This window comes from Tupaia chinensis, unplaced genomic scaffold, assembly GCF_000334495.1.
Source record: "Tupaia chinensis unplaced genomic scaffold, TupChi_1.0 Scaffold000154_1, whole genome shotgun sequence".
Taxonomy (NCBI): domain Eukaryota; kingdom Metazoa; phylum Chordata; class Mammalia; order Scandentia; family Tupaiidae; genus Tupaia; species Tupaia belangeri.
The window spans coordinates 2,987,608-3,001,558 of NW_006159625.1; the positions used below are offsets into that span (position 1 = coordinate 2,987,608).

General features: G+C 40.2%; 1 protein-coding gene across 1 annotated transcript in view; it reads right to left on the bottom strand.

Annotated features, from left to right (window-relative positions):
• Positions 1-658: 658 nt before the first annotated feature.
• The window catches only part of CTHRC1 (collagen triple helix repeat containing 1), a 14,456-nt gene continuing 1,163 nt past the window's right edge, over positions 659-13,951 (bottom strand). Inside the window, exons 2-4 of the mRNA XM_006145587.3 lie at positions 10,877-11,098; positions 6,005-6,221; positions 659-1,202 (exon numbers count right to left, since the gene is read on the bottom strand). Coding sequence (XP_006145649.2) covers positions 1,060-1,202; positions 6,005-6,221; positions 10,877-11,089 — 573 coding nt within the window. The 5' untranslated portion in view covers positions 11,090-11,098 and the 3' untranslated portion in view covers positions 659-1,059. The remainder of the gene's footprint in view (positions 1,203-6,004; positions 6,222-10,876; positions 11,099-13,951) is intronic.

Sequence of the window (13,951 nt, forward strand, 5' to 3'; positions counted from 1 at the left end):
TGATCAACTCAGCCAGCAGTGATTGCTCTTCCTCTGAACTATGCCATTCCTCGACACTTTTAGACACTCAACATATTAATCCTTGATTGTTGTTATTTTTTTTTAATGAATGGAATTTTTTTTTAAGTTGACTTGTTTATTTTCTCTATGAGCAAGAGAGAACATGAGCACCCCCATCAAAGTCCTGAAGCTGGGATCCTCCCCTGGCCTTTCACTAGCCCTGGACCATGGTCACACATGGGCCCAGCATTCTCAGGGGGGTCTCCAGACTTGAACTAGGAACCTTCCCATGTGGGATTGGCTGGCAGATCGTTGGGGTTTTTTTCCACCACTGAGCCACTGTCTGACCCCTAATTATATATATATATATATATATATATATATGATTCTGTTTACTAAATGGTAATTTGAGGCTAGGGTCCACACCTTTTTCCTCTTTGTTAAAAGAAGATAAAATTTCTGAAATGCTGGTACTTTTCCTGACACATACATACTTCTTTCTCTTTGTATCCCTCAGAATATGGAAACATAGTATACATGTAATAAAAAGTAATATGATTTAAATGCATAAATATAAAATTAGATTTACACTAATTTACAACTCTTGAGATAAAAAGTACTACAAACTCCATTTACAGTGGCAAATAGTTTAAAGATATTAAAATTGTCTGAAATAACTTTTATTTAATGGATATAAAATAATTCCAACATTTACAACTTGTACAAAGACTGGTAGGTCTTATATTTTAAAAATGCTACACTAAGAAAATGGAAAAAAAGCTAAAGACCACAATGACATTCCACATTATAGGTTCAGGAAATGGGAATATGAAGAAAGTATTGTAATTCGCTAAAAAAAAAAAAATTCTGGTACCATTTTTGATTGAAGTACAGTAAATAATACCAGTATTTAAAACAGTGTAAAATCACACTTTGGTCTATAAACATGTTTAGCTTTGTTTCTCAGATGTGTACATAAAAATTATTTTAAAACATTTAAATGAACCATTCAAAGGTATAATAAAAAAATAAAAGAGGTGGGGAGTGAAAATTAAGGATTTATTTTGGTAGTTCCTCAATAATGATGCGAGACACTGAATTCCATCCAGTAGAAGCATCTCCTTTTGGGTAGTCTGAACAAGTGCCAACCCAGATAGCAACGTCCACTAATCCGGCACCAATTCCTTCGCAAAGTCCTTCCACTGCAAAACAAAGATGAAATTTACAGCTTTCATTAGAACAAAGAGCAAAATCATTTGGCTAAATTTTACTACTTTAGAAATCTAGATTATAATTTTATTTAATGTGAAGCAATTAAACATTATAATGCTTCAGGACATAGCAGATAGCATAATGGTTACATCGTTAGACTTCCAAATAGTCGACTACCGTCTGAATCTGGAACCCGGTGGCTTAAACCTCATGCCAGGAGTATGTACATGCATGCTCAAAATTCTGAGAAGAGAATTGAATGGAAGGGATTTTGGTGTGGCCATCTCCCTGACCCCTGGGGGGTGGGTGATTTCTTGCTTTCTTTCTGTCTCTGTCTCTCCAGTGAGCACATGCACCCTCAGCAAAAATCTCTCTAAAAAAATTATAATACTTGATAAAAGTTTTATAAAGATAAATGCTCTTCTTTCTTTTCTTTTTTAGTTTGCTACAGGGTACATGCACTTGTCAGAGTAATGAAGAGAGGGAAAAGTGAAAATGTATCCCCCAGGGTAGATGGCCACACTTCAATCCTTTCTCCTCCATTGTCCTCTTGGGATTTTGGGCACACACACATACATGACTAGTGTGTTTTCAGTCACAGGATCCAAGACTTGAACCATGGAGTCAGCCATGTGGGATCCAACTGCCTTAACCTTCATGCCACCTGCTGACCCCAGTTCTCTTTTTCATAATTGGGACATAAGTATTTTTAAAAGATTATCCATTCTATGATGTAAACTTAACAGGCAGTTTTGTACAGGCTTCAACCATAGAAGCCAGAATTTTTTTAGTTCCAGAAGCAGCCCAAGACGAAACAAAACAAAAAGCAACTGATGTGACCAAACAAAGGAAGCCTACACTTTTAAAAGCCAAGACTTTAATTTAATATGCAGGAATATTTTTAGGAAGGCTATCTTCAACACTTATCTATACAGTTAGCTTTATTCAAATAGAAGAAAGGACTTCTATGACATTAAAAGAAGTTCTACAATAATCATACCAGTCTTTCAATCTGGGAATCCCATTTTACACAAAAGTTTCCTCACAGTTAAAAAAAAAAAATCCTGCTCTTCCTCTATGTTCTTAGGCTTTATATTAGGTGCCTTTTCATATGTCCTCTGGACTTTCACACACTAACATACAATTTATATTCCATCTCACAAAGAGTCTTCTCCTATATTAAACAAACAAGAAACCCAGGAGTCATTCTAACATGCAAAAAGACACGGTACCTTTGACGTAAGTGTAAAGGGGTGAAAGGAACTGTAGGTCAGCAGGTTCTTTAAGAAATGGAATCTGGGACCAGCAGGTGGCATGGTGATTGAGGCACTGTACTCCCACATGGCCAACCGTGGTTCAAATCCCAGACCTGATGGCTTGTTTTCTCACTTCCTCTCTCTCTCTCTCTCTGTCCTCCCTGGTCAAATTAAAATAAAAAAATCTTTTTTTTAAGAATTATTTTATTTAACTTTCTTTCTTCTTTTTTTTTCTTTCTTTTTCTTATTTAAATTTGACCAAAGAGGGAAGAGTGAGAGAGAGAGAGAGAAAGTAAGAAAGCAAGCTGCCAGGCGTGGTACTTGAACTGCAGTCAGCTATGTAGGAGTCCAGTGCTCCTATCCACCATGCCACCTGCTGGCCCCACTCTACAGCAAAATTTTTAAAAAAATGGTAATAATAACTAAAATTAAATAAACTTCTAGGAAAAAAAAAAAAGAAACTGGATCTGACATGGAAGTAGTGTAGCAGATGACCTCATGTAACTGGCTAGATTTCTCATGTGGTTGAGGCTAGTGCATCCCAGCTGAACGCCAGGGATGCAGGTCTGAAGCAGTCTGTTTCCATTAACTACTGCATCAGTGAATCTAGGGCAAATCCCTCAGAATCCAGGGACCTGGCTCTGACTCAGGCCCTTTCCAAAGACATAGAAAACTAAGGAATGAGCCTACAACCCCATTTAACCTGATATTCTCATTACCATACACAGTGAAAATGCCCACAAATACTCATGTTTTTCCCAAGGTTTGACATTCACAGCCTAGAAACTTTTCCACTTCAGCCTGTAACCTCAGGATATCAGACAAGCTTGGGTCTAATGTCAGCCTCACACAGGGAGAGTCAAATGGCCACTTCATGTCCTTTAACAAATAATGTTTGTAGAATGAATGAACTTAAATCATGGTTTGCTGTGATAATGCAATATGGCAGGTTATTAAGCACCTAAAATATATTGGACTAGGAATTCTCAACCTGTTTTCCTCCTGGACCCGTGTAACAGATGACACTCAAAGGTTTGTCAAACTCCCACTGGTAGAACCAAAACTTTAAGTCACTGTCTGATGAACTAACTATAAGACTATGAGGGTATCCCTTACCTTTTCCTCAAGGAGTATCAATGTGCAAAGAAATGTGATTTTATTATAGAGGTACGCTTTAATTCACATTAATACAAACCCTGATAATAATAACAAATTCCTCATTAACACTCCACCCAACTGATCATACCAAATGAGTTTCTACTCCATGGTTGGAAAATGCACTGTTAAATAACGTATAAAGTATATGAATGTATACATTCTAGGAAGATATTAACACATACTTTATTTTTTTATTTTTTAGAGAGATTTTTGCTATAGGGCACATGTGTTCGCTGGAAAGCCAGAGGAAAAAAGCATGAACTCACCCCCCGGGGGAGGGAAGATGGCCATGCTGCAGTCACTTCTCTTTCATTCTCCTCTCAGGATTTTGGGCACGCTTGCACATGTGCCGGACATGAGTTTCAAGCCACTAGGTCCAAGACTTGAACCACAGTCAGCCATATGGGAGTCTAGCACCTTAACCACGATGCTATCCACTGGCCCAACACACACCTTATTTTATTTAAGTATTATTTTATTCAACTTTATTTATCCACTTATTTATTTACTTAATTTGACCAGAGAGGGATAGAGTAAGAGAGAGAGAGAGAAAGTGAGAAAGCCAGCTGCCAGGTCTGGGACTCGAACTGTGTCAGTCATATGGGAGTCCAGTGCCCTCAACTACCATGCCACCTTCCGGACCCCTAACACATACTTTAAAGAGAATATGTATAATAGAAAGTAAGCCACTTATATCTACCGTCTACACATATCACTTCCTAAACACATTTTATATTTTATATCTAAATTCTTATTTTAGAGACTGCTTCTCTGCTGGGAAAAGCCCTTCTTCCTTTCCAGCATATCTAAAGGCTTAATGAAGAGGTTTTTAAATCTGATCAAAAAGAAGTCTGGGGAGACAAGAGAGCGGGACTTTAGTTTTTGCTTTCCTGAACAATGATTGTATTATCATGGGTAAGATACTGTATTTTCTAGCCCTTCTTGATATGCAAAAAGAGAGAGTTAAAATATCTTCTTTATAATTTGAGGATGTAGAAATTTAAGGAAAAATGTGGAAAGGATACCCTTGATTTCATCACAATAAATATGCCATATTAGTTTCCGGATTCAGTATCTGACTTAGGTTGTAAGAGAATGCTGAAGTAAGATTTCTTCTGATTAGCAGTCAGGGGACCTCTTCCTTTTCCTCAGCCTTTGTCAGTGAGAATCTCTTCAAGCAATCAGGGAAGCGAAGCTAAGCTGATTGTCCCAGGTATGTGTCGTCATGCAGTGCACCTCCAGGGAAACTCAAGAAACCGAAATGGTTGATAACCAAATATTGATAGTGGTGCCTCTGGGTGATGAGATTAATAGGTGTATATTTTCATCCTTCTACTTTCAGGTACTTTCTAAACTTTCTTTAAGGAACCTGAAAATAGAACAAATGATTTTCTTCTTCTTTTTTGACAATTTAAAGTAACCACTAGTTGGGGCCAGCAGGTGGTATGGTGGTTAAGGTACAGGACCACGGTTCAAGTGCCAGACCTGGTGGCTTGCTTTCTCATTTTCTTTCTGTCTCTCTGTCTGGTAAGAGTATGTATCCTATAGAAAATTAAAAATAATAATAATAAACAAAACTTTCTCATTTTCTCTCTCTGTCTCTCTGTCTGATAAGTGTATGTATCCTATAGAAAATTAAAAATAATAATAATAAACAAAATTAATAATTTTTAAAACCAAGAGGAAATTATCTTTAAAAAAAAAAGTAAATACTAGTTCAGTTCAATGCCTTTTTTCTTATACTGAGTAGAATTAAACCGAGAATGCAGGAATGATATGGACATTTTCTCTCTTACAAATTCAGCAGACTATATCTACTTTTTTTAAAGGACAAAACAGAGAAATCAGCCAAGTCTCCTTATCAACTGGAGCTAGTGATAGAACATTAGAATAACCAGAAGGTGTTTTTGAAAGTCCCATTGTCTAGGCTGCACCCAGACCCATTAATTCAGAAGTCCCTGGGAGGGTGGTACCTAGATACAGGTATTTCTGAAAGCCCCCCCAGGTGAACGTGATGTGCAGGCTAGGTTGGGAACTATGGCTCTATGCATTACTGGCTGTTTGCCATTTCATCTAACTCATTAATTTCTGACACTGGGCAAGTAAGAATCAGCAGGGGATCCTTTTAAAATATAAATGCCGGGGTCTTATCCCTAGAGAGTCTTAGTCAGATGGTCAGAGATAGGACCCAGACATTCAGGTATTTTTTTTAAAAAATGCACAGGTAATTCTGAAGTGCAACCCAGGATGGAGAATCATGCACTGAAAACTTACTAGAGCTCTTTTTAGAGCAAGCTAGTGACTCAACATGACAGTGGGATTCAAATTAATCTTAGTTCAATCTGAAGCACCTTCTGCAATGTCACTATTTTACATACCGGAAGAAGTACGATGAATATTAATTGTTGAATTCAGTTCTGGGCTTCCTTGGTCCAAATAAATTATGGCTTCAATGGGAAGAGGTCCAGAACATTCAGCTCCATTGAATGTGAAATACCACCGCTGACAGCATGCGTTTCTACACTTCAGCCGAAGTGATCCGCTGAACAAAACTCTGAGAGCACTGTTCGAACGCATCTTTGTAAATGTGCACTCCTGTCATAAACACAGACATAGCACTTAATTAACATTTTCCATTTTACCTAAAAAGAGATTTTGAAATTGTATTGTCAATTTTATGTAACTACCCTTTTCCCAAAACTGTATTTAAAAAGCTTACCTTTCACAGAGGGAAAGAGTTTCTCTGTAATGTAAATGAGGGACTTTGACATAGAAACTCTACAAAAGTCAAATAATGGTTTTCTTAAAATGATTCACCCCTCTGAGAATAATTTTAGTTGTACCAAAAACGGCTGGCTGAGATTTACTGAGCCTGATTATGTGCTATATGGTACGATTACAATAATTAACAAAGCAAGACCTCTGCCCTCATGGGATTACATCTAGACTACTGCTATCCATACATATTTACTTTTTAAAAAAGATTTATTAATTTCCATTTATTATTATTATTATTTTTAAATTTTGACCAGAGAAGGAAACACAGAGAGAAAGGGAAAGTGAGAAAGCAAGCTGCCAAGTCTGGGACTTGAACCATGGTCGGCCCTGTGGGAATCCAGTGCCCTTAACCACCACTCTACCTGCTGGCCCCCACTTTTTTTTTAAGAGAGATTTTTGCTACAGGGTGCATGTGCTCACCAAGAAGACAGAGATAGAAAGTGAGAAATCATGACCCAGGAGAGATGGCCACTCCACAATCCCTTTTCCTTCATTCTCTTCTCAGGATCTTGGGCGTACACGCGCACATGCCCAGCATGAGGTTTTTTTGGAGAGATTTTTGCTGTAGGGTGTGTGCGCTCGCCAGGAAAACAAAGAGAGACAGAGAGACAGAAAGTGAGAAGTCACCCCCCAGAGGGGATGGCCACGCTGCAATCCCTTCTCCTCCATTTTCCTCTTGGGATCTTGGGCATGCATGCACACGCACTCGGCGTGAGTTTAAGCCACTGGGTCCGGGACTCGAACTGCAGTCGACTACATGGGAGTCCAGTGACATAGCCATTACACTAACTGCTGGTCCCTACCCCAGCATGAGTTTTAAGCTGCCGGGTCTGGGACTCAAACTGTGTTCAGCCACATGGGAATCCAGCACCTTAACCACTATGCCACCTGCTGGCTCCAATACTTATTTACATTTGACTGGTTTCTTTTTGAGTAATAGCAACAGTTTGAGGAGGTGAAATGCAGGTGGGGTTTTTAGTCTTTACCTATAGAGCACAGGATAAGGCCCAACTTTTGTTTTTTTGTTCTTTTTTTTTTTTTTTAAGAGAGAGATTTTTGCTATAGGGTATGTGCGCTCACTGGAGAGACAGAGAGAAACAGAGAGACAGAAAGTGAGAAATCACCCTCCCAGGGGAGATGGCCTCACCACAGTCCCTTCTCCTCTCTGGATTTTGGGCATGCACACACACACCCCCGGCTTGAGTTTTAAGCCGCCAGGTCCAGGATTCGAACAGCGGTTGACTACATGAGAGTCCAGCAACATAATCATTATGCCATTTGCCGTTCCCTTATTCGTTTGTTTAATGGTCTTTGCAAAATTTATCTATTAGTTCCTACTGTCCTTTACTTGCTGAAGGCTCTCATACATTCTGACCATTGCTTGTTAGAAACTGAAACCATATTAATAATTCAGAACCCATAAGGATGGCTTTTAGATAGAACTCAGCAACTTTTGCTGATAAATAAGCAACCCGTATATCAGTGTCAGGTATTTAAATAACTAGGCAATATTTTAATAGAAGACCTCCAAAGAAATCACATGTGAACACAGACAAGGTCATAGTCACCCTAGAAGTTACATGAAAATTCTATCACAGGGAACTAGCAGTTAGCATAATGGCTATGTCGCTGGACTCCCACGTAGTCAACCGCAGTTTGCGTCCCGAACCCGGTGGCTTAAAACTCACGCCAGGCGCGTGTGCATGCGTGCCCAAGATCCCGAGAGGAGAATGGAAGAGAAGGGATTGTGATGTGGCCATCCCCCCTGGGGGGTGATTTCTCGCTTTCTGTCTCTCTGTCTCTCTCTGTCTGTCTGGCGAGCACACGCACCCTATAGCGAAAACCTCTCCAAAAAAAAAAAAATTCTATCACACAAAAATCAAATCAAGACAGTCTCAAACTCTTTTACAGAAAATAGAGCAGAAAAAGCTGAAGTGTGGGGATAGGGATAATACAGAGACTACATCTTAAAACCTTAGATTTTTAATAAAATAATATTTCTTCTATTTACCTGATGGTAATGATAGTTGAAACCATGAAATAATATACTATAGACATGGAACCACGTAGAGAATTGGTCAATTTAAGGAAGAAAGAGGTTTACAAATAGTGGGTCATCGGAAAGTCAGAACATGTTCTTGCGTAGAAAAACACATCGTGACTTCCTCAATGACCTGATAGTACAACTTTTTCGACTCTATCCCATCCCACTGAACTTGCCAATTCGTTTGGAAGCAAACACTAATCAAAGTAACTGACTCACTCATCAGAACGCATTTCCAGACATGCTAGTTTTGAGTAATCCCTTCCATCCTCCCCAAATGCTACAGAATCATTTTTTTTTTTTTTTAAGAGAGAGATTTTTGCTATAGGGTATGTGCGCTCACTGGAGAGACAGAGAGAAACAGAGAGACAGAAAGTGAGAAATCACCCTCCCAGGGGAGATGGCCTCACCACAGTCCCTTCTCCTCTCTGGATTTTGGGCATGCACACACACACCCCCGGCTTGAGTTTTAAGCCGCCAGGTCCAGGATTCGAACAGCGGTTGACTACATGAGAGTCCAGCAACATAATCATTATGCCATTTGCCGTTCCCTTATTCGTTTGTTTAATGGTCTTTGCAAAATTTATCTATTAGTTCCTACTGTCCTTTACTTGCTGAAGGCTCTCATACATTCTGACCATTGCTTGTTAGAAACTGAAACCATATTAATAATTCAGAACCCATAAGGATGGCTTTTAGATAGAACTCAGCAACTTTTGCTGATAAATAAGCAACCCGTATATCAGTGTCAGGTATTTAAATAACTAGGCAATATTTTAATAGAAGACCTCCAAAGAAATCACATGTGAACACAGACAAGGTCATAGTCACCCTAGAAGTTACATGAAAATTCTATCACAGGGAACTAGCAGTTAGCATAATGGCTATGTCGCTGGACTCCCACGTAGTCAACCGCAGTTTGCGTCCCGAACCCGGTGGCTTAAAACTCACGCCAGGCGCGTGTGCATGCGTGCCCAAGATCCCGAGAGGAGAATGGAAGAGAAGGGATTGTGATGTGGCCATCCCCCCTGGGGGGTGATTTCTCGCTTTCTGTCTCTCTGTCTCTCTCTGTCTGTCTGGCGAGCACACGCACCCTATAGCGAAAACCTCTCCAAAAAAAAAAAAATTCTATCACACAAAAATCAAATCAAGACAGTCTCAAACTCTTTTACAGAAAATAGAGCAGAAAAAGCTGAAGTGTGGGGATAGGGATAATACAGAGACTACATCTTAAAACCTTAGATTTTTAATAAAATAATATTTCTTCTATTTACCTGATGGTAATGATAGTTGAAACCATGAAATAATATACTATAGACATGGAACCACGTAGAGAATTGGTCAATTTAAGGAAGAAAGAGGTTTACAAATAGTGGGTCATCGGAAAGTCAGAACATGTTCTTGCGTAGAAAAACACATCGTGACTTCCTCAATGACCTGATAGTACAACTTTTTCGACTCTATCCCATCCCACTGAACTTGCCAATTCGTTTGGAAGCAAACACTAATCAAAGTAACTGACTCACTCATCAGAACGCATTTCCAGACATGCTAGTTTTGAGTAATCCCTTCCATCCTCCCCAAATGCTACAGAATCATCTTAAATGGTCACCGCAGTACATCTCCCCTGGTCTATTTAACTTCTCCTAAGTTTGACAATTTTAATAAGCTGGGCATACAAAGGGCAAACGCCTATGGATTTCCCACTTCCAGATAATTCCTTTCACCTGATCATTTCTTCCTATCTTTATGTCTGGAGCCTGACTAATTCAAATTTCGTAGACTAATTTAATTCTGAATTCACTTGAAGGCCAGGAAGGGTCAAACTAGCTATTTACTGTCTAACACGGACACCTGTGCTGTCCTTGTCCCCTTTGCATTACAATATATAAGCTTAAGAGGCCCTATGGTTAGCCTTAGACTAATGGTTAAGGCAGTCAGATTCCACATCAGCTGTGCTTGGAATTCCAGCCCCCGTGGCTTGAAATCATACAAAGCACTTGTGTGCGTGCCCAAGAACCTGGTGGGATATAAAATGAGGGAGAAGGGACGGCAGGGTGACCACCCCCCTTTAAGGAGTGTTTTCTCTCTCTCTCTCTGGAAAATACAGGCACCCTCTTGAATTTAAAAAACAAACAAACGAACAAACAAAAAAACACAATTAAATTAATTTAGATAGTATGGTTAAAATGATAAGGTGGTATTTCTGATTTAGAAACATCTTGATAAAAAATTAACTCTGAAATGTTATTATCTGTTTTCATTAATGTCTAAGTTAAAAGTCACATGCTACCTACTCATCTTTTTTCCCCAAAGTATTTTGGTTAAAAAGAATCAAATAAAAATCTCACCTTAAAATTAACACTCATAGTCACATGAATAACTTAAAATTTTGCTTCAACTTTAAAATAGCTCAGACTTTACTTACCGCAATTTTCCCAAGATCTATGCCGTAATTCAGCGAATTCCATGAACACTGCTTGTAGTTAGGTGTCCAGGACTCCTCAAAGCTTTCCCTCAAGCATTCCCCCTTTTCTCCTTTGAATCCATCCCGACCTGGAATCCCAGGGGTACCTGGAATGCCATTGGCCCCGGGGTTGCCATCTCGACCAGGCACCCCAGCTGGCCCTTGTAAGCACATGCCATTATACTAGAGTAAGAAAAGAAAGGGAAAAAACATTCACCACTTCAGATTCAAAGATTCAGTTATAATTAGAGTTGCATTTATTATGAGCCCTTACAGTCAGTAAGTTTTGTTTTTGTTTTTGCTTTTAGAGATTTTTTTGAGATATCACCTCCACAGGGAGGATAGCCATGCCACAGTTCCTTTTCCTCCACTCTCCTCTCAGAACTTTGGACATGCATGCACACGCACCGGGCATGAGTTTCAAGTCACCAGGTCCAGGACTTGAATTGTGGTTGGCCGTGAGGGAATTTAGGGATGTAACCATTACATCACCTAGTAGTCCCCAGTCAAGAAATGGCCACACCACAATCCGTTCACCTCCGTTCTCCTCTCAGGATTTTGGGCATGCACACATACACACTCAGCGTGCATGTGCTGGCCCCTATTATTATTAATATGCTATAGGGCATGTACCAGAGTGAGACAGACAGAAAGTGAGAAAGCTACCTGCCAGGTCTGGGACTCAAACCAAGCTCGGTCATGTGGGGAGTCTAGCGCCTCAACCACCATGCCACCTGCTGGCCCCAAGAATTCTTTCACACAGGGGCCAGCAGGTGATATAGTGGTTGAAGCGCTAGACTTTCAGGTGGCCAACTGCAGTTCGAGTCCCAGACCTGGTGACTTGAAACATGCTGGGCATGTGTGCATCCCTGCCCAAAATCCCAGGAGGAGAACGAAGGAGAAGAAATTGTGGCGTGGCCATCCCCCGGGAATGACTTCTCACTTTCTCTCTCTCTCTCTCCAGTGAGCATATGTGCCCTATAGCAACAACAATAAAACTCTCTAGGAAAAAAAAAAATTATACCACTTGTCCATGTTCTATATGAGTTATAAAGAATTCATTTTTAGGGACCAGCAATTAGCGTAATGGCTATGTCACTGGACTCCCATGTAGTTGACCGCAGTTAGAGTCCCAGACCCAGTGGCTTAAACTCATGCTGGGTGCGTGTGCGTGCGTGCCCAAGATCCCAGAGGAGAATGGAGGAGAAGGGATTGCGGCATGGCCATCCTCCTGGGGGGGGGGGACTTCTCACTTTCTGTCTCTTTCTGGTGGGGGCCACATGCCCTATAGCAGAAACATCTCCAAAAAAAGAAAAAAAGAAAAGAATTCATTTTAAAATTATCTCTAAAATACTGTGATTTTTTTTTAATTTCACAAACTTACACATACACACACACAAGTAAAATAGGAGGGTAAAAATATTGTCATTGGCCTCCTTTCTACTGCTCATTATAAGCATATATAACTTTAGATAGCTGTATTCCAAGGAAGATAATTTGATGCTAGGTTTCAGATTTCATAATCACACTTCCACAGTTTTATGCAAACATTATGGCGTTTTGGGGTGCTTAGTTTATTTCTTTTTTTTTCAAATATTAATGTTATTGTAATAAAAATCTTCATCCATGTAGCTGTTTTCTTGTTTGAATTAAATTTCTAAAATAAATTCCTAGAGACCTAATTATAAAAAGAAATCATAACAGCCAATAATTATCTTATACTAGCAATGTCTCTAGTTAGATATACATGGGCCCTGCATGACCCCCAGGGTTTCATGTGGGGAAGCAGTGCTAAGATAACCAACTCACCTCCAACTTTTCTATACCTCTTTTTCTTTCACTGGCCACCAGGGGGCAGAGCTTGGTGGAAGCTTGAAAGGAACGCTTTTAAAGTTCTATACAAAGAAGTTGCTTTACAGAATCTGTTGAAACCTTCCTAATGACTATGTGGACTTTTTCTGTCAGCAAAACCAAATCCAATCTACAGGATGCACCTGAGCTTGGCTGCACAAGAAGCTTTTCCACGGCAGGCTAGAGTTATGGGAAACCACAGGCACCATAAATCCTTAGAGGAGAAAAAAATTGCTAGCTTTTTGGGGAAAGGGGGTATTTTGTGTATCATAACTGTACATTCATAAAACATAAACTGCACATGAACCCCACTCATTTGGTACAGTTTTAACAATTTAGACACTTAAAATAGAACCATAGCCCTGAACACATAGTTTGCTTTTCTGGAGCAAAGTTGACAGTCTCTCACCAAAAAGCGCTGTAATGGCACAAAATTTTTTCCCAGCATTTTTGAATGCAGCAGAAAACTAGCTGCCAGGGAGCTTGGTTTATTAGTTCAGTTTAGAATGGCAGCTTAACATATTTGAAACTTTGTCAATTAAAAAAAAAAGGTGTCCCCTGTCTTATGTCCTGCAATGCCTATAAAGCGTTTCTGTCTGCAAATGAGCCTGGCTTGAGGATTGAAGTTTTGGCTGTGCCAAGTACTATGGGAGCTGTGAAAGGTTCGCTGTTGCCAGGGGACTAGACCGTCTCTGCCCTCCACTGGGTTTGTTGACTTTCAGAGGGAAAGGGTTTTAAACAAACAGACCTTTCCATAGGTTAACCCCTCAGAAAGTACTTGGGCTATTTATTTGCTCTCCTGGAAGCTGTCTTTTCCCTTAGCTGGACTGTGATGCTCTACCTGGTGGCCACAGGCTGAAGACCCGCAGTTCTGCTAAGGACTGACAGCCCGTCTGGTCTAAACAGAACAAACGCGGATTCTGGGAGGGTTAGTGCTGGGCCCCTTCATTTCCTCTTCCCGCCTTAAACCCTCTGAACCATTCCTGGCCCCAGCTGTGTGGCCCAACAGAGTAAATTGCAGCCCATGCTCCCTAGGAAGATGACCCAGCGTGACTCATAGTCTTCAAGTTACAAAGAGTCAGATGCTTTGTGGGGGTTGTTCGGGCAGACGTGGCCACTGGCCCCAACAAAGGACACGTTGCATGGCCCTGGTCCAGGCAAGATCAGCGAGGGGAGGGTCTTTCC